Consider the following 21,471-nt stretch of genomic DNA (forward strand, 5'->3'; position numbering starts at 1 on the left):
GGGCTGGAGCTGTGCCCAGCTACCATAGGATGAGAGGCAGGGTACACCCTGGGCAGGTCACCAGTCTGCCGCAGGGCCAGCACATAGAGACAGACAACCATTTGCACTCAATTTAGATTCTTCATTTAACCTAGCCTAGCTAACTGCATTTCTTTGGACTATGGGAGGAAGCCAAAGAGAACCCACACTAACAGGGTGGTGGAATTGAATTTAGGACTTTCTTGTGGTAAGGCAACAGTGGTAACCACTGCGCCACCATGCTGCCCGAACAGCTCTATATTTAAAGAATTAAAACAGCTTATTGGATAATGCTATTCAATTCAATTCAATTTTATTTATATAGCGCCAAATCACAACAAAAGTTGCCTCAAGGCGCTTCATAGATACAGAGAAAAACCCAACAATCATATGACCCCCTATGAGCAAGCACTTTGGCGACAGTGGGAAGGAAAAACTCCCTTTTAACAGGAAGAAACCTCCGGCAGAACCAGGCTCAGGGAGGGGCGGCCATCTGCTGCAACCGGTTGGGGTGAGAGAAGGAAGACAGGATAAAAGACATGCTGTGGAAGAGAGACAGAGGTTAATAACAGATATGATTCAACACAGAGAGGTCTGTTAATACATAGAGAGCGAGAAAGGTGACTGGAAAGGAAAAACTCAATGCATCATGGGAATCCCCCGGCAGCCTACATCTATTGCAGCATAACTAAGGGAGGATTCAGGGTCACCTGGTCCAGCCCTAACTATATGCTTTAGCAAAAAGGAAAGTTTTAAGCCTAATCTTAAAAGTAGAGATAGTGTCTGTCTCCCGAATCCAAACTGGAAGCTGGTTCCACAGAAGAGGGGCCTGAAAACTGAAGGCTCTCCCTCCCATTCTACTTTTAAATACTCTAGGAACAACAAGTAGGCCTGCAGAGCGGGAGCGAAGTGCTCTAATAGGGTGATATGGTACTACAAGGTCATTAAGATAAGATGGGGCCTGATTATTTAAGACCTTGTATGTGAGGAGCAGGATTTTGAATTCAATTCTGGATTTAACAGGAAGCCAATGAAGAGAAACTAATATGCTACTCATTTTGAAAAGTAACAGCTGGGCAAAGAAAGCAAGGCATCCCTGTTTGAAGACAGCAGGAAGATTAATTTCTTTACTTAAAAACTCTGATAAACTTGAATGCACTTCTTGCCAGAAGTAATATCAATAACGGGAAAAAAATCCATCAACACCCAGAACTGCTGGTGTATCCGCTGAAGTAAGGCTGATGGCTGAGGAGAAGTAGCAGGTCTAAATATTAATCAACGTTCATTAATGTCTGAGTAACACAGACATTTCTACTGATACCACCTTCATCTGATCAGCAGCTTCATTATGTCTTAAAATATGTGCTTGTTTGCCTTCACACACATATGAACTTGAGTGACATCCCATTTTTAATCCATGGGGTCTATTATGATGTCGTCTATCCTTTGCAGCCGTGACAGCTTCATCTCTCAGTGGAAGACTTTACACAAGGTTTAGGAGTCTGTTTATGGGAATTTCTGACCATTCTTCCAGAAGCATTAAGAGTTCCTTTCACCACAACTAAAGGGATCAGTTCCTGAAAAAACAATCATGTTTGTCTGCAAATACTTGCCAGCCACTAGTGGTGGTAAAATTTGAATAAGGTACAAGTTCCTAAGTGTTGCAGCCAATGTGTGTTTAAATAAAAGCAAAATGTTTACTTTGAAAGCAGTGTCCATTTCTGCTGTCTGCTGCACTTTTCATGATTTCACAACAGCTCGGAGAGTAGCTGGTCAGTGTTTGCACACAAGTTCGTCACTACCACAGCAATATGCTAGCAACCAAAGCAATCACAAACAGTTGGGGAATACAAGCTTTTCCCTAGCCACAGGTGGATGCATGACTGGGGCCTTATTCACTTGAACTTACACTGTCACCGTGATTGTCAGCCACCGAAACGGAGGACAAGTTGACCTCAAGAAGTCAGTGTCTGCATATCTGCAAAACCTCAAAAGGTTACCAGAGTTTTTAGGTCCTCCCCAGGGACTGGTGACAACACCAGCACACCAACATTATTATATTTAATCATAGTGCTTCTTGGAGTGACTTTACTTTGATTTAAGGTTCACTGTAGGTAACAATAAGAACTTTGTCTCCTATTTCAAAATTCATGTCAAGAACTTAAAATTGAAACTCATCTGCAGCTTCATTTAGAGCCTATGTCAAAACGGTGTCTCAGTCTTGTGTAATTGTGTTGTATCTGTGAAAGCAACAGTTGAAGCGAGTCACTAAACCTCACCACTAACAACTAATGATTCAGCAGCTTCTGCCAAACTGTCTCTTATCGATTCTGTCTGAACATGGTCTGCCCAGCATTGCTCCATAAAGTTTTCTGAGACTATATCTAAGTTTGGTGCAGATTGATCCAGTGTGTCATCTGATTTGGTTGTAATATTATCTTTCATACAGATACCTGGATAGACAGACAGGAAAATACATTTGCTGTCTCCTCCTCCCTTACTCTGTACCATGCACCAGTACTCTCTTGATATTTTGCTCAAATGATGACAAACAGCTATATTAAAGCAATAATAGTTCGAGCTGCCTTGAGCACCTAATCTATACAAATATTCCATTGTGACAAATAGGCATTGTAAGCAGAGTAAATGGCCCTGCTTTGTCAGGTTTTTGCAGCTGAATGAGAACGAGAGTACAAATTTGAAAAGTTTAGGCAGAGTGCTCAAGAGTGAAAAATGTGGAGCAGGACAAAGAAAAAAGAAAGAACTAACGGTGCATTTAGCAAGTCCCAGAAGACGAAAGGAAAAATAGAGGAAGGAGAAAAACAGGTGTTCAGAGAACGAGAGAGGGTGGGAAGATGATGGGAGCAGACTGAAATAGTGCGTGTGAATGTAAGAGCAGGACGAAGAGGTGAGCTGATGATGGAGAGGGCCGCCCAGAGAGTTTCAGTCCATCTCCGAGTGAGTATGTGTGTGCGTTTGTTTATGGGCAGGTAGGGTCGGGACCGATGTGAAGAGAATGCAAGAGTGGGAGCTTTTGTACATTCTGCTGTAAAAAAAAAAAAAAAAAAAAGTCTGAAGGAAAAGGAGTCCAATGGGATCAGTAAAAAAGAGATGAGAGGAGCAAGCACTGCTTTAATCATCCTCCAATCCAGCCCTCTTTTTCACACTTTAAAAAGAAAACACCTCTCCTAGTGCTCTTATTTCACTGCATACCAGTCACCATGTAAACTGCCTTGTAGGAGTCTTTTAATAGATAACACTGTGCATGTACAACCATGCATGCTGCTGGGGATCCACCTCTTTGCATGCCGTTGATGCAGCAAGAAATCCACCTCTGCAGTGCACGTATCTCCACGGGGAAACCTTGTGTATACAAAATATAGAGATTACACTGCAGCAAAACAGCTATTACCAGCCCACAATCTGCTGCATGCTCCTAACTCCTTGTCTGCCAAGTTATACAGTGTGCAGTCTATGTATTACTCACTCTGACTACAGTAGCTGGTTTACCTTCTTTTTTGATGAATCATCAGAATATTTTTTATTGCTAAATTTACCATGCATTATTTCAACCAGAGCACAAACTGTAAATAAAAGGTGGATGTAGCTACCATATTGCCAGCCACTGGTTTATGCACTAGTATAACATTTTGGTTCCTGCTGTGATGATTCTTGGAGACTGAAATATCTATAAATAAATATGTATAAATTTCACTTACTTTTTGAGTTCATTTAATAGGAAAAAATGTGAATAGGCATCGCCATTCCCCTTAACTGTATTGTAAGTATGTGACTGAGACCAAGTTAAATGTGGAGGTGAATGTAACTCTTAGGAGGGAAATTTTAATTTGAGTTAATTTGGCCTCAAAATATGACACTGGGGCTCTGACACTGGAAAAAATGCATAACACAATTACAATCACTTATTGCCAAAAGATTAGAGAAGCGACCCTCCCGTCTCCAGACAGCTGACAATGAGCTTACTAAACAAGAAAAGCTGGTAAATTATAAGTGATTGTTATGTCAGCTAATGTTAGCCTAACGTGAGCTAAAAATTTAATTTTCCCCAGTGGTAAACAGTATGAATCAAACTGTACTGTGTCTCATATTGTATCAAATGTATGTTTATTTTCTAAGAGTCCAAGTCCTACAATCTTAGATCAACTTTAAACAAACTTTCACTAATGCCAGCTAACGACAACTGACAGCAACTAACAGCTGCTAACAGCTAGTTGACAGCAGCTAGCGTCAGCAAAACAGCAGCGCTTTACTGAGAGAAATGTTCAGACTATCCTCAACAATCAGGCAGCTTTCACAAAGTTTTACAGCCTCCAACAGAGTAAATCAATGTGGACACATATTGACAGCTCAGGTCAACACTGGACTGTTAGCCTGCACTCAGAGTTGTTTGTCCTACAGTAGCCAACTTTATCTAGGACTATGCACTTCAATTGGGAGGAGTAGAAAAACAGAATTCAGTTGACTGCAACCTTCACAGGGTGAAGCTAATATTGTTAGCTTAGTTAGCAGTCTGCAATCATAAACTGTATGAGTACAATGGACAGACACACTAGTAATATTAGTAACAGACTGAAATACTAGAGTTTCACTTCCCAAACTGAGACATAAAGTTCTAGTAGTCAGCAGTATGATCAGTCCCAGTATATATCTTTTGAGCTACAACTCTATTATAAAAATGCTTCAAAAGACGTGGCTGCTCACCTATTTCCCAAGGGGTTAGCAATGCAGATGAATCCAGATGTTTGGTTTGGCATTCTATTCCCACCTTAACCCTCACATTTATTTCGTGTCATCTCAGGACAAACACTAGGAGTACACTAGCTTGTCACCCTCTGAGACTGGGTTTATGTCTCCTCTCGGTCTCAAACATTTAATCTTTCACAGTGAAATAGGTTAACAACCACACCATAAAGCATTTTTAATGCTGTCGAGTTTTGGCTTGCTTTTGGATCAGCCACAAGTGATCACTCAACAAAATGCATCTTTTGAGATTTTTCTTCATTGTCAACAAATGTCATGAAAAAAGAAAAACTATCACCTACTGCTTGTGCTCTAAAAAACTGTAGCTGCATCCTGACACTGTTTGTCTTATTAATCTGTCACTGAGCCGATTCCCATAAACACATAGATTTTATGCCTGTAAGCCTGTACTGTCTATCATTATCTTCTTTGAATACAGATACAACATACAACACCAGATCTGTCCTTTAAGGGAAAATCCTGGTTGTTATTGTGACATTTTGAAGAGATTTTTGATTTAATATATACAGGTTAGGTAACCTCACAGCACAGAGCTTTAAACAGACACGGTGACACAAAAATCAAGCAGCTCTAAATTGCTCTGCCAACAAACCATAACCTTCTGCTGGTCTTTTCATATCATCTTTATTACATTCACTGTCAAAATAGCATTGTCTAACCTGGTGAATCTGTCAGTCATACAAGGCAATAACACATTCAGTTTTACTAGCTAAGGTCTCAGAACAATCTATATGTCATATAAGACACTCATTCAACTACAGCTAAGCCACAGAACTTGCACAAAAAAGAAAAAAAAATTAAAGCTAGAGCACAGCATTGTACTGTGAGTTCTACTTATAGAGTTAACCAGATGGACTGTAAAAGAAGTCATCTAGTATAATTCGCTTGATCACACCCCAGATACAGCATTACAGCATCTGTTTTGTGGGTCAGGGTTTGCCTTTGTTTGAGCGGATTTAACAGTTAGCTCAGTATTTCTGGCTATTGACTGTCTATCTCATTCTCCATACATTTGACCTTGTGTGCATGCAAAGGTTTGATTGCGTGGGGAGGAGATGTGGTTGGCTACACCGGGAGACTTCGTGAGACTTGGTAAGCTATCAGCTATCCACCATTAAACACTCTGGCCTATTTATAGCAGCTGAGGAGGCAGCTCAAGACACTGATGTGATGCTGAAGTGTTCTCTGTCTAATCTCTGCATGTCACTCTGGTGTTAATGAGGCTTCTGAGACCGATGTGTGTGTGTGCGTGTGACACATTCGAGAGTTTTTTTGTTTTTATGTGCTGTGTGTCAAAGTGAATTAAGAGAGAAAACCGAGTAATCAAACTATGTGAAAGATCAAAGTTCAAAACAAGTTACACAGTTAATGCTGCATTTTGCAGGAAAGCTTTAGCTGTGTTACAGCAGTGCCCTCTGGTGGAGACATTTTTGCCTGTAAATCATCAGACTGAGAGGCAACACCAAAGGAACGGATGTATATATACCACAGAAATGAAGGTTTACTTTCAAAAATGTGAAAATTTGTTCATGGATCTACAAAAACAATGAGATTGATGTGCAAGATGTAACCCATCGCCTCTCATTTAATTTTTTTTAAGCAAAGGAGCTCAGGGATGATCGAGATGTGAGTTAGTCATATTTGGTTCAGTTTAATTGTGGCACCCACACTATCAAAACTGGAAGCGTATAAAAGCTGATGTGTGAAACATTATGGCTAACATCCTAATTTTAACCTTAACAAGGGCATGAAAATTACTTCTTTACAGTATTGCCTCAGTCCATTGAGGCATTAATTTATGCACAGCTGTACTCCAGCATTTCAGTGGAGTTAAAGTCTGCATTTTTGTTTGGGGCATTGTGGAGCCATGATTCTTTCTTTCTTTCATCCACTCTGTTGCAGATTTGCTGCTGTCATTGGGATCATTGTCCTATAGCATGAGCAGTTTGGGCCAAGCTTTAGCTGTCACATTTGACTCTACAGAGGAGTTCATGGTTGACTCAGAGAGTGTAAGGTGCCAGGTCCTATGGCCTGAAAAACAAGCTCAAATCTTCACACAGTCGGCTTGAGGTGTTTGTGCTGATATGCCATGTTTTGGTTTTCACCAAATGTGTTGCTGTGTGTTATGATCAAACATCGTCACATTAGGCTTGTCTGGCCAGCAGACATCATTCCCTAAGGCTTGTGGTTAGTTGAGATGCAGCTTGGCAAACTTCACAGTGCTGCCATTTTATTCTTAAAGAGAAGAGAATTTCTCCTACCAATCCTTTCAAACAAGTCATACTTGTCATACATTTTTAACTAAATTGTCATGGATTTTAACACTTAACATGCTAACATATCTGACACACAGCTCTTGGGTTTTTCACAATTTCTTTGCACAGTATGAACTTGGGGTGAATTTGGGGCATCCATTCCCAGGTAGGTTGTTCTCACAAACACCTGAGTGCTCCAGACCAGCAAACTGCCAATATGTCTGCTTTTATTGAGGAGCTCCCACTTGCTGATAATGAGTTAATCAAGTGCATTTAATTAGCAGTGTCTGGCTGCTACTTATCCTCTTGGTTTTTATGTAAGCAGTAGTTACACAGCTTATTTTATTGGCATGATATGGGTTAGAGTATTTGGACATCTTATATTTGTTTTTATTAGTCTCAAGGAAATGCACAACCATAGTTTTAAGGCTCAAAACTACTTTGGCCTTTGCACACTTCTGTTTTTTGACTCCTACACCCCAAAAGGACAAATTATACAATTAGCTGTCCTAAATAATAGCAGCATGAAAAGGCAAAAGGTACGTTTTTAACACAGCAACCACATTTTAATGACAGAAGTCAGACTGAACAGTTTAGTTCAACTTGTGAGGAGACCTGTAAAAAGTATTTAAACTGACAGAATGGTGACTTTATATCTGGTGCTCCACTGGTTTAGATAAGAGTAATCAGCGGTTCTTCACAATTGAAAACACCTCTACACTGAACCACACAGTAGATTAGCATTGAACAAAAGTTTCGTTTAAACAGCAAATTTGCTGGTGTCTCTCCAAATGGTAAAGGATATTTTTTGAGGTGCAGAGGTAGAGAGAGTATCACCTATCAGATAACAAATAGAAAAAATGTCTACAGAATATATTTTTAAATATGCTATTTAGGTAACAAAGGTTAAAACAGTTCTTGTCTCAGCCTTTACAGAATGGGATTAGATTAGGAGCAGAGACGATAACATAGAATTGAACACGGTAAAACAGGATTCATTTGAAATTAATGAAAGGTGATGTTGATATCTGTGCTGCTGTGAAGGGCTGGGAGAAATCCTGCCAGAACCAGAGACCAAAGATAAGTGCTAGCTGGGAGGGAATCACACTGAAAAATGGGAAATGACAGAGCAAAATGGAGGGGATAGAGTAGACACACAGAACAAGATGGCTGAGTGGGTAGCACTGATAGAAAAGGTTGTGACTTGTGATTAGGGCACAGAGGATGAAAGGAGTCAGAAGAAAAAGAGCACAGACGGAGAATGAGTCTGGCTGATTGGTTTCCATGGTAACTGCTGATGAGGTGTGTAGGGCTCAATAAAAGAGCAGGTCCTTCTGGCTTGGTATGGATCACTGTCACACACACACACACACACACTAAAGATGTGGAGGGACATGTTTGATAGGTATTGTCAAACCTGTTCCTACTGCAGGACAGTGAGAAATTATTAACATTCTTCATGCAATTTAAAAATATACATCACTTAGCAACAACATTACAACTACTGCCAGCAGAAATAAATAACACTGATTGGCACATTACAGGGCAGTGCTCTGCCAGGAATCCTCAGGTGCTGGCATCAATGTGGATGTTACCCAATCTAAACATGCTTCACACTAATAACACGCCCCCATGGCTTCCTCACTATACTGGTTTGCCCCACTGTAACGCATAAGGTGCTTAATAATTGCTCAGGGTTGCACGCCCCATCCTGTAACCCTGAGATTTGAAAACTCTGCTGCTTGTTCCTGATGATACAACAGGGCAACCTTAGAGGCCCCATGTCTGTGCGATGACAGGTTAGAGCTATACAATACTAAACTGATGGTTTCAATGTAATAGTTGATCTGCGCATCCAACTCCCATATTATGACATCCAGAAGAACTCTGTTAAACCACAGTCTTTTGTTTGTTTGACAATATAAAAGCTGGACAGTCTGAAAAGTGAAAACAATGGGGAAGTGCCTTAAACATGAATTCTTCTTTGTTGCCATTAGGAAGCAGTAGTTGTAAAAGCACAAAATATTTCTGGTATTAAAGAACTTTTACTTTGCCCATAACAAGCCCTTTCTCAATGGTGTGTTAGTTAGCTAAATCCAATCTGAAAATGCTTTTTAAAGCTACAAGTTTCTGTTCATTTATCAAAGGCCTCAGTATTTCTGTTTATCCATTTTTCTATGACTGGTTAGTGAGTAACTACTACTTCCCAACTAACCAGCCAAACAACTCCTTGCGGGAAACCTATTTGTGAAATATTAACTGTAGTTTGCTCACACTGCTTCCTATGGGTCAGTAAGCAGATTAGGCACTGTAGCAATAATTGTGGTTACTCACCATGGCTGGTAATCATTATCATTCATTATTTTTGAAGTAATTAATTAAGAAATTATTCGTTGTCTTTTCTTTCTTTCTTTTTTCCTTCAGTTTCAGACAGGACTTAAATTCACCATGAACTGGAATATACTGGGATACAGGATGGCAGTAGTATCCTATGAAGGTAAGCATGGCGAGCAGCAGTTGCCAGGTGACAACTAAGAATAAGCATGAATTAAAACCTACCAAAGTAAGAGTGAGGTCTGTCCTTGCATTTCAAATTACATTCTGTCATCAAGAATTCTTCCTGTTTGAATTTATCCTTTCAGTCACAGTTGGCTGTTGTCTCTGGAAGCATGCTCGTACCTGTTGCTTGGCTAAGAGCCATTGAAATCTGTAGTGTCTGTTGATTTCATTTGCATGTCCATGTCACATTACTAAATGCTATAGGCAGCTTGTAGTATCCAGAGAAGCAGCAACACAAACCCTTGACAATCACAGAATATGCAGTCATCTCCAAGAATCATCCCTCAATCACTGTTGCTTCACATTTGCAACATAAACTGCTAAAGCACCTCACAATCAATAATGTAATGTTATTTAAGGCAGTGTAGTGGCTCAATAGTTAACACTGTCAATTTACAGTGAGAAGCTCCAGGGTTGGGAACTTGAATGCATGGAAAACATCCAGGTAAAATTATGAATGTAACTTGGACTCTTTGAACTAACAATGGGTTTGTTATTGTAGCCGTGTCTTTGAATTTAAACCACACAGGCAGCTGTCATATTATATGGAAGTTTGGGCAAGAAAACTCTGTTAAGTTTTTTTTTCCTTGCCTGCTTAGAAGGCACCTTCTAATGCCATATTTTAGACATAAGAGTTAGAAAACCACTGTTCTGCAAAAAAAAAAACAACTTTGATGCCTCAAAAGAAATTCGACCCTTAAAAAGCAGTGGGAGAGAGAAAAAAGCTCTGTGATGTTTTCTGTCTGCTTAGCAACAGTATCAGTAATGAGACAACCCAGTTTATACAGTGACTCAGTGCTGTGATTTCCAACTTGCATCAATATAAGTCTGTTGTAAGGGTATGTCTAACTGTAGAATGACTTGTAAACACTATTTATCTCTAGAGGCTGTGTACCTGCCCACAGCAAAGTATTTCTGCATCTAGTATTACCATTTATCAGGGATGAATGTTTTAGTAGATCATCCACTGCCATGTCATTCCCATTGCCATTTTACAGAAAGATCATCATCAAACAAAACACATCAATTTAGTCAAAAGAAGAAAAAAAATCCCCAAACTTCTTTTTCAAATAACAAAAGTCTGTTTGTAGCTTGACAACCACAAATACATACATGCAGTTATTTTCTGTTTACTTTTTCAATATGCTTTCGACATAATGAAACTCAGTGAATCCAGGGGAAAAATTCTAAAACATTAAACAGACGGAAAATTAACAAAACAAGGAGGGTTTTTAGAAAACACATTCTCCTCCAAGGCCTGTGCCCTGTTTTGCAATTATAGACAAAGAAATTCATATCCATCCCAAAACTTAATTGGATCTTTCTTTACCCATGTTCAGTCATGGAGAAGACAAACAAACAGCTCTCATTCTGGCAGAAAAATAAATCTGGGCAAATTCAACTGGCTACAAGTAAAGTAAGAAAACTGTGAAGACAAATAGAGAATCAACAATCGAAAGACTAAAATAAAGAGAATTAAAAGAAAAAGCAGGCGCCATGTATTAGTAGCCTAAAATAGTATGTTTAACAGAGGTGGGAGGTAACGAACTGTACTTAGCTAGAATTTTCAGGTATCTGTACTTTACTTGAGTATTTATTTTTCTGACAACTTTTTACTTTTACTTCCTACATTTTTAAACAAATATCTCTGCTTTCATTTTTAAAACAGGCTCATTACTTTCGGTTTGACACATTTGAGGGGAGGGGGGATCCCTCGAATAGAAGTTAACTCAGTACTTCAGCTTTTACTGGAGTATGTTTTAACACTAGTATCTGTACTTCTACTTAAGCACAGAATGTCTGAGTGAAGTAACTAGGAGTATAGAAAAGTACCAATTCAAAATTGCTTCCCCAAGACTGCTAGCTATGCTATGCTTCCTACATCAGTGACCAATCATTACTAACATGGTGAAAAGACCACATGATTAAATTGTCTTCATTAGTTTATTATATTTCAAGGTATGTTAAATGGTGCACATCAACAATATAGTATTTCACATGTGTGTCAAAGTGAGTCCTGTTTAATATTACAGTGTTAGCTTAATTAGCTAGCTTGCGGCAGTGGATTAATTCTGCTACCAATAGTTGCCATAAATGGGGAGCCAGTTATTCTTAAATACAGAATTAACAGTTCAAGAATTTAGATGGAGGCAGGACTGAGCAAACCATCAGTTTGCTGTCCCTCATTAGTGCTCCACCAGTATTGTAATTTTCAATGCAGTAATGAATTTGGCTAATAGCTCATAACTTTGCAACTGTGCCATACAAGATTTAAATCATTCTCTTGTTTAAACATTGCTTAATTTGATATATAGAAATATAAAATAATAGCTTTAGAAGCTTTAAGCGCTACCTGCACCTTTCTCTGCCATGCCAAAGAAACCCTTTTTTCACTACTCTGCCTCTACAGGTAACAGCTGCTTGCCTCCTTTCTTTCAACTCGATTACTTGCCAGGCTTCTTTATCACAGTGCAATCATACACATACAGACACACATAGATGAAGAGTTAGCAAGGGAATTGACTGAGACCTGAAGGCTGAGCACCAGTGTGTGGGAGGCATATGGCGGAGTGACCTAATGGAGAGCTTTTAGAGTGTATTATAACCAAAGACACCAGTGTTTCATTGGTAGCCTGATGAAGGGTTTGGCTAGTGTAACGACATTATTCAGGTCCCCCCTTGGAAACAGTTTGGTACAGTAGGTGCACAGCGCAAATTTGCTGAGCTGTTCAGATAAAGGGCAGCAAAAGGACACCAGGATACCCCTTTATTTCTTACTCTTGCATCCACATATAAAACAATGAATGCACTAACAGCTGAAGAAAGGAAAACAACAGATCTCTAACACACCCATTGAGTGTATGGATGAACAAGCTTTTCAAAAGTTGGACATTTCTGCATTGCAAATCCTTTTTTGGTTGATTTTATGAGATATTGAAATATTCTAACATGAGTTCACTTATTTCACACATAAAGTGATATTTCACTTTACATGCAGTGCATGTATAGAATGTGATAAAGTTTATTTTTTGAATTCAATTATAAGGAGCAAACCCTTTTGTGCTATTCTGATTTTCTGAGATGTACTAGTACTGTATTACACTGTCACATTGAAGTGAAAATGTGCATCATCAGGCTGTGTTTAGATCTGACTGAGTTATGTCTGCAGGAAAGGATGAATTTTGACAGAAATCAGCAGGCAAAACAAGACATAACTTGTTTTTGGAAAAACAGCATCTGTCAGTCTTTTTCACCCCACATACTGTGTTTTGTCTCATGTCTGTTTTTGTGTTCTCTTCACTCTTCAACTCTCCCGTGTCCTCTAGAGAGGTGCATTTCATTTCAAAAACTTCACCTAGTTCAAAGTTTCCTTTAATGAGACCCATCTGTAGATAAAGTGCAAATTATATCCAGCACATACACTGTGCACTGCACATGTATTGTCAACACTAAACAGAATCCTAATGTTTAAATCCAAAAGGATGCTGTGGTTGCACCTGGAAAGCAATGGTGCAAACAGCTTCTCTTATCTCTAACAGAACAATGCTTTAACTGCAAAGACTGCTCCCTAAAAAGCTGATGGTTGGCTTAGCTGAAGCCAATGAGCTTCTGGACCGCTAGCTTTGTCTAATTAGATTGCAGATCGTCTGATTACCTCACCAGTTTGTGCTTTTCACCACCTCAGTTTCAAATGGATGAAAGCTCTGGGACTTCCACAGCCCTCTGAGTCATCTGTCTGACTGCTCTCACAAACAATGTAGAGCACCCTTTCCACAAGGGATGTAGCGGTGTGTGTGTCCATGCATGTTAGCATGTTTTTCTGAGAATTTTCAGCATGCCACATCCACAACTACCTCGATGAATCATGGAGTTCACAAATGTGCTGGAAAAAACCTCAGCATGCCACAGAACAACTGTAGCCACTTTACCAAGCCACCACTTCCCCTGGTGCTGGAACAGAGCAGAGCGCGTGACACAAAGTGAGAATGTCAGCAATTTGCTGAGCTGTCCCAAACTCCACTGTTGAGAGCCTGAAAAAATGTTACCGCTGAGGCTGAGACTGTAGGGATGTAAAGAGATGAAAGCGCTTAAAGCTGGGTGTTAAATAGTGAGTCACTTCTCAGGTCTCTCCTCGCTAACACGACGGGCAATCTCAGAGATAAAACTGGAGTCAGCATGAAACAGGAGATTTGGTCGAGCTTTTTGCATGATCTGCAAAGTGAGGTGAGGAGTTTTCTGGTGATTTCATCAGTTCTATTGAAAACCGTTTTCCTTCCTAGTGTAACACAGGATTAGTGCAGAAACTGCAAGCCATACATCAGCATGTCCATACTGCTTACCTCCACAAACAGAAAGCAGGGAACGATGGAGCTGCTGCTCTTCACGCCTGGCTTCTCCTCCACGGCCATCCCTCTCTTTGTTTCTTTGAACATCCCCCTGAACAGGCCCAACTTTCTGCCTCCTTATCCTGAAAGACAGAGAGAGAGTAAGTCAGATGAGTGTGCTTGCCAGCCCTGAGGTCATGCCCAGAGTGCAAGATTAAGTAAAATCCATTCAGGACAAACGAGCTTTGGATAGATCTGAAGCTTTCTTTGATGTCTTTTTTTTGCTGTTATTTCATATGCTTCTATTGTTATTTTGTTGCAAACTCTAAGAGCAGATTGTACCCAAAGCCCTAACATTAGTACACCTACTCTAATGAGCTCACCAGTCATGCTGTGAGCCATCATTTACATTAGATTTTTTAAATAAATGTATTCATTTGTCTTCCTTTTACTGACGTTCTGCCACTGCCTGTGAGTAAATATTATTTTGCATTATTGCAGTCTGAATTTAAAAAGGGAAAAGTGTGCCTGTCATACCTAAAGATTTAATATATATAAGAGTGAGAAACACACAAAGATCTTCTCAGAATAGGTCATTTTTGATGATTTTGCTCATTTGTCTAAGAAGTGCAGAGATCATATTTCTCCCATGTTAAATTATCTTCATTGGCTCCCTGTTAAATTTAGGATTGAATGTAAAATCTTTACTCATAATAAGTCCTGAATAATCATATCTTAAAGACCTTGTAGTACCGTATTATTCTAATAGAGCACTTGGCTCTCACACTTCAGGCTTAGTTGTGGTTCCTAGAGTTTCCAGAAGAGTTCCTTATCTCTCTGTCCTCGCGTTTTTCCCCTTATCTCTTTCCCCTCATGGGAGAGGACTGCCCGTCCCTTAGCCTGGTTCTGCTGTCTGTGTCTGTTTAAAGGGATTTCTTCCTTCCCTTTGTCATCAAACACTTGTTGGGGTTTTCTATCTAATATTGTTGAGTGTCTTCTATTTATATCACCTGCAGATTTTTGCTGTTATAAACTGGAACTATATAAATAAAATTTAATTGAACCAACTGCACAACAGAGTGGTCTACACATGTCCCAGGAATTTTATGTAATAAAATCCCAGAAATACTGTTTCAAATGCATAGCTGGTACAATATTGGCATAAAGCCACAACAGCCCACCAAAGCTAGTTGTAGAGACAGACAACATTACCCAGACAATACAGTTTATTCAAGAGCTCCATGCATAGCATCAGCTCGCAATTTAATGAGTGTAAACAATTTAATTTCTGGGAAGAACATATAGTGTATTTGGATGTGTTTCTTTTGTTTGTAGAGACTGCAGAAATCACAGAGCTGTGAATAGTGTGAATAGTAGGTTTTGCCAGTTATTTCTGCTGCTGTAAGGAGGTTTTACACAATTGTTGAACTATTCCTTTTTTGGTTGTTGTTTTTTTTTCCATTCAGCAATCAATTGCAAGCAGTTGAGCAACCACTTTGGATTGCAAGTGGACAGAATCACAATCATAGCCAGCTTAGACTGACTGCAATTTGGGAACATTTGCAAATAACTGCCTTCTAATTTCTAACCACAGACAGATTGCCAACACTATGCAATTCTTCGGAGTCAACCTGTGCAATGAGGGAACTAGTATGTGATCTGTCTCTTTGCATCAGGAAACTTGACTACACTAGCTGCAAATTGGTTGTATTTTTGTTATATTCCTATATAAACGCAAGGCTGCAGAGCACCTATGTCGTCTTGCAGTTAAATTGTTGTCCTGCAGCAACTACTTCACTCTTTGCAGAGGAATTTCTGAATTTCCGTTTCAGATCTTTGAGCTTCTGGCTGGACTATATTTTCATTTCTGTTTAATGAGAATTAAACAGACTGACTCTGTCTTGTTGCAGTTTTAGCACCTTCTCCTGACTGTGAATGAGCAGACCACGTCCTAACACCCATTCAAATGCAACAACATTGCAAGTTCACTGCAAACATTCACACTAATTTTAGTCATGCCATTGTCTAAAACCAGTTTTCCCCAGTGTCACTGTAACATATCCCACAATCTACAATCTGTCTGTGTCTTTATTAGGGATAATACAGTGACACACATTTCAAGAAAAATGAGGACAGAAGGGAAAAATCTTTGTGTAAAAAACACAAAAAGACAAGGATTGTGAGATTGTACGTGCCAGCAGCATGTACAGTCTGATTTCTGTTGTCACATCCAAAGTGAGTAGGAGTGCTCAGCTACAGTTAGTGTTGTCTTTCTGGTTTTATGACATTATCGTTTCTAAAAATTTCACAGGCTTGATATAGACCCTGAAATTTCCTGTTGTCAAGTTCACTTTAAACACACATAGAATACACAGACAGTAGATGAGAGAAGACAAGCAGTAAGAAATAAAAGATTTTCTTCTTTGTTTTGTTTTTTTGCCCAGAAGTTATCAGATTGACCTCTATCCTGTTGGTGAGTAGTGTGTTAGGTGCCGGACAGCTTTCCTCCTCCTAAATTCTTCTGCACTGGTGGAAAGAATAGGCCTGAGGGATGAATAAGGCATGAAGCTAAGCTCTTAGCAGCCCCCAGAACAACGCAATGTGCCAACCAAGACTGCTTTTAGAGGTTGTTTGGTTGTGTGTGTCTGTACAGCTGTGGGTATGTGATACTTGTCCAAAAAAAAGTAACTGCCAGGGTGAACAAGCAGAAGCCCCAGGTAATGGAAACCAGCAGTGAGGAGGAGAAGAGACAGAAACAGAGATAGAGGGAAGAATCGTTCCTGTTACTTCTCCTCTGGAGGCTGATGGGAAGTGTTACTTTGTGTTTCATTTCCGTGGTGGGAGGCAGCACAATGAGACTCTCTCCTACAGTTTGGCCACCGGGTGGAAAAGTGAGTTGGCGGTAGCAGATTTCCTGTAGATGTAGTCCTGGGAGAAACTACTCAGGTGGCCAATGATGAGCGGAGAAGCTTTTAATGATTAATATCTAATAAGTGGGACATCAAGAACGGGAATAATAAAACCTGTCACGTTCCTTTGGGGTATAAGCAAACTTCTGAGCCATCCCATTTGATATCGCTATTATATTTTTTCTCAGAAGTGTTCTCCAAGTGCTGATTTGGGTGGCAGGTTTGCAGCCTAATTAGTATGGGAAAATCTGTCCGCTGCTCAGCATGCAGCACAAAAACAGAGCCAGAGGCTGACATGGATCTTTTTAGTCTTACTGTCCTTGCATCAGGTCAAGAGTGTTAATCAGTGCTGTGCAGGTTATTTGAAGAATCTGCAGCCTTTTTGCACAAATCTCACAGCTTTAGATATTCTGACAGAAAAATTAGAATGTATGAATGTATGTAAAATGTATCAGATCATCCCAAGCCATGCAAAGCTAATGACTTACTATATTCACATTATCCATCCATCCGTTTTCTCAACCGTTTATTCAATTCAGTATCCAGTCAGGCTGAAGCTTATCCCAGCTGTCACAGGGTAAAAGAGGGGGAGGCCCTGGATAGATCTGTATTTACATCATTAATTGCAGATTATGTATTTGAATTTCAGGAGCGGGACCACGCCTCCAAACACGCTCCTTCCGGTTGCCATCTATATAGGTTCCCCCCAGTTCTGCAAACTGTTCATTCTCGTTTACGTGCCCCTCCCTCCCTCCCTCCTTGTTCTCAATTCTTTAACTTCTTCACTTCTATTTAGTACATGGGAATCTGCCAGGCCCGGGATCCGTCGCCAGTCCCCTTTGAGGCCTTCCCCAAACCGCAGCTCAATTCATGTCCAAGCATTCACCTTTACCTACTAAAACGCTGTCAATCCTAAAATGAGGATGTGGGCCCAGCTAGTGAAATAGAGTTTTTTAAAGAACATTAATGCTGACTAATCAGAGCCTATCTCTGAAACTCCCCCTAGCAAGTGAAAGCTATAGCTGGGAAGGTCAATCCAAATATTGATAGTATAGACACCAATGCTGGTATCGGTGCCAAATCAATACTAGCTCAATAGGATCGATACTTAGCTTCTATCTTCTAAGTTCAGTATTTGAACCACTGAATAGTGTTAAATACATATATTTAAATTGGTACCTCAAACATGCAGTATTGTCTAATGTCGCAGTCTTTTTCGTGTTGACTGTCATGTCTATTTTATTTAGTCTATAGCATATTTAAACAACAGGAACAAGAGCTTTAAAAGCAGCACCAGACTGAATTCTTTCCTGCTAACTCATGCTACATTACCAGATATACACTGCCCATGTCTTCTTTTGCACATTAACTGCCTCAGCTTACAGAGCTCTGGCTTCAGGCTTTATTGGAACTGATACCAATAGCTTGATTTGACAAGGCTCGGGACCACTCGGATCCGCACTACACCAGTGTCTGCTTCAGGGGACTGTGAAGGGGAGCACTCCACCACCTTGAAAGAGCTCTGTGTGCATTAAGATTATGCAGTCTCTTGATCGGTCAGGCTAAGAGGTGGATATTTCCCTTTGGGAGACCAAAAGATTTTGAAGTTACTTTTGATGATTGCAAGCAGAAGCCTGATCCTAACAGTCCATGAAGTGTGTTAACTGAAAGCAGGAAAGTGATATAAACTTGAGTGTATCCTTTGATGAAATGGGGAAAAGGGGGGAAAAAGTTGAGTCACAACATGTATTTAAGAATTTTTAGAATCAGTGGGCCAAAGGCTGATTCTGGATTAATAAATGTAATGTGCATTTGACAGACTAACAGAGATGCTCCAATAATTGGCCAGCTAGTGGCCTCAGACTGGCCTCAGATACAAATGATTCTGTGATGATTTCATGCAATTATGTAGCAACTGGAGATGCCTTGTGGTCAGAACTTGGTCAGCACTACTTGAAATAAAAAAGCTGGAGACAGCAGCATAGTAACATTACCACCACTGGCATTTTGAAGGTATAATTACAAAGAAATGCAGGCATGTTGTAGTATACTCAGACTACACAATATTTTTGTCATGATAATCACCAAGTCAGATTAGGGCATTATAGAGACATAAAATCGTCTTTTGCTCCCCAAGCAATCATGCTTGACCCCTTAAAAGATGCCAGTGGGTAGGACTTGGCAATTTATGATGCAGGCTGTCTACTCCATTTTACAGTTCTTGAACTGATGTCCTGTGTGACTTGAATCGACCAAAATTGGGCTGGTATTGTGCCGTCTGAACCTGGCAACAGATAAACAGGATATACTGCAATTTATATCCTTTTTCTCCAGCAAAGTGGAGCCCTTTATATTGAGATTTGTTTGGAGAGAGAGGAAAAGAAGATCTTTACCCTGATGCAGTTTTGGAGAAAAAAAAAGTGTCAATGACTTCTTAGTTCTTAGATAACTGCAATCAGCAGGTCATACATAACTGATCCACCTCGAACTGCAATTACTTACGTTCTTGAAAAAGTGAGCCCGTGGCAGTCATTTAGAAATGCTGGTTAAAATCTGTGTCTGTATAGCAGAGTGAGTGCATGAAAGTGAGAAGCGGTCCAGCTGGTTGTTTAAAAGGTCCATGTGAAAAGGGGCCTAATCGAATAGTCCATCTATCAATTAGAGAAAATGAAATCAACCTGTCAGCAAACACAATGATGGCGAGAAACTCCCAAAACAGACCAGAGACAAAGAGACTTTGTTGCATAGCCACACACACCAGCAATACACCCATCGGAATATAAAACATGAGAGAACTGAAATCAAAATGGTGGAGATGAGAGAAGCAAAGGGAGCAGCAGAGGGGAAAGTTGAATTAACACTAGCAAGTACACACACACACGCCTGCACTTCAGGGGGAGCAGGACATTTGAATCGTCTGCTGCTCTGAGGACTCCCGTCAAAGAGAAGAGACCCAGGCAGCCATATGTCCTCTCTTTTGCCTCTGCAGTCCAGCACCCTGCCCCAGGACATCCCTGTGCATGTAAGCACACACTTAGACACAACCTCTCTCTCTATTACACACACACACAAAAGCTAATTGGGCAAAACAATCTGGATCATGCTCACTCCTGCTTTACCAAAGCATGCTCTTGCATGTCTTTTTATGCAAAAATCCACATTTGTGCAGCGGTAACATGAGAGGATGTGCAGCAGCAATGCAGTGTTAAAATACCAACTGTCAGTCACCCGTTCCTCTATTTCATGTCTGCACCACAGCCAAAGACATACACGAGCTGCAAACTAAATATCCAAGACTTTGTCAGCAGAGTATTACTCGGTATTTTGGACACTGTTTTGGACCATTTGCATGGAGTCAGGTGCCAGAACATGCAATCAGAGCAAACTGTCGAATACCTCAGCTCGCTTGTGTGTGTGTGTGTGTGTGTTCAGTGTGTTGAGATTTATTTATTTTTTGTCCTGCAATTGTCAAACCACTCACTTGCAAGTCAGATTGCATGCACTGTCCTACTCAGCACGCTTCTTCCACACATAGAGGCTATGTGTGAACAATGCACCTATCCTGACACCTGAGTTGAGTCACAAACAAACAGCAAACATCCCACTCCTTTGACTAAGGGGCAATCCCTTCCTACTATTAAAAGAACAAAGTAAAAGGGTGAGAGTAAAACCATAATAGGATTTACCCAGTGCTCAATAATTAGGGCTTCTGTTTGGGGAATACCACAGAGAGACACTCCCCCCACATTCACACGACTCTTAGAAGAAGCACGTAACAGCGGGTCTTTGACCGGTTAGGGTGCAGAAAATCCAACAGCGGCTGCTCCGTTACAGCATCCCGGGCAGGCATGCTGTTCAAATCATCCCGGCATGGGAGCGAGGAGAGGAAAGCCTCCCCGTCTGCCTCTTCATTCACCACTCCCCCTCCCTCCTTACCTTGGATCTGACGGTTGCCACGGCACCAGATTCCTAAGCGGTGGCCATGTCAGAAGAGATGATGAGGGGAAGTGGTGTGAAAATGTCCTTCCACCCAGGTGTCTGCCCCTTCTCTCTTTCTCCTCCTTCTCTTCCTCTTCTTCCTCTTCTCTCTCCTCTCCTCTCGCCTGCTCCACAGCAAAGCGTGAGAGAGCTGATGAAGGGGACGGCAGCAACAGCAGCAGAAGAAGCAGCAGCAGCGTCAGTCTCTAAATCTTACACACAAATACACACGCACACACACACACAAACACACACGCTCGCGCTCCTTTTAATTAGCTTGTTCCAACAACCAGCGATGACTAATAAATCAAGTGGCTGAAATCACCTCCTGTGCGCCGCTGATCCGATGAGGAGACACAGAGGAGAGGGAGAGAGTGCAAGCACATGTGTTCGAGGAAGTAAGAGTGTGTGTGAGAGAGAGACAGTGATCTAGAGCATGAGAGAGGGGGAGAGAGAGAGAGGGAAGGAGAGAGAGGAAGGGAGGGCATGCATTATGTGTGTCAGCTCATTTGTATTCAAAGCTTGTTTTGCCTCTCCATCCCTCCCCTTCTCTCTCTCCCTCCATCCATCCATCTCTTCCTTTATCTAACTCCCTCCATCCATTCTTGGTTTCTCTTCTTTTCCCCTTTTACTGTTCTGTCCTTT

The 21,471-nt window shown here is 40.6% G+C and overlaps 1 protein-coding gene across 4 annotated transcripts in view; it reads right to left on the reverse strand.

Annotated features, from left to right (window-relative positions):
- Nucleotides 1–21,237, reverse strand: part of plppr2a (phospholipid phosphatase related 2a) — a 70,412-nt gene extending 49,175 nt beyond the window's left edge. For 3 of the 4 annotated variants that reach the window (XM_006805039.2, XM_006805041.3, XM_006805040.3), the window contains exons 1-2: nucleotides 20,785–21,237; nucleotides 13,955–14,082 (exon numbers count right to left, since the gene is read on the reverse strand). In XM_006805039.2, coding sequence (XP_006805102.1) covers nucleotides 13,955–14,047 — 93 coding nt within the window. In that variant the 5' untranslated portion in view covers nucleotides 14,048–14,082; nucleotides 20,785–21,237. The remainder of the gene's footprint in view (nucleotides 1–13,954; nucleotides 14,083–20,784) is intronic. The other variant, XM_087839567.1, reaches the window with a different exon arrangement.
- Nucleotides 21,238–21,471: the final 234 nt, after the last annotated feature.

This window comes from Neolamprologus brichardi, chromosome 4 (genome assembly GCF_056152115.1).
Source record: "Neolamprologus brichardi isolate AB-2024 chromosome 4, ASM5615211v1, whole genome shotgun sequence".
NCBI classification, from domain to species: Eukaryota; Metazoa; Chordata; class Actinopteri; order Cichliformes; family Cichlidae; genus Neolamprologus; species Neolamprologus brichardi.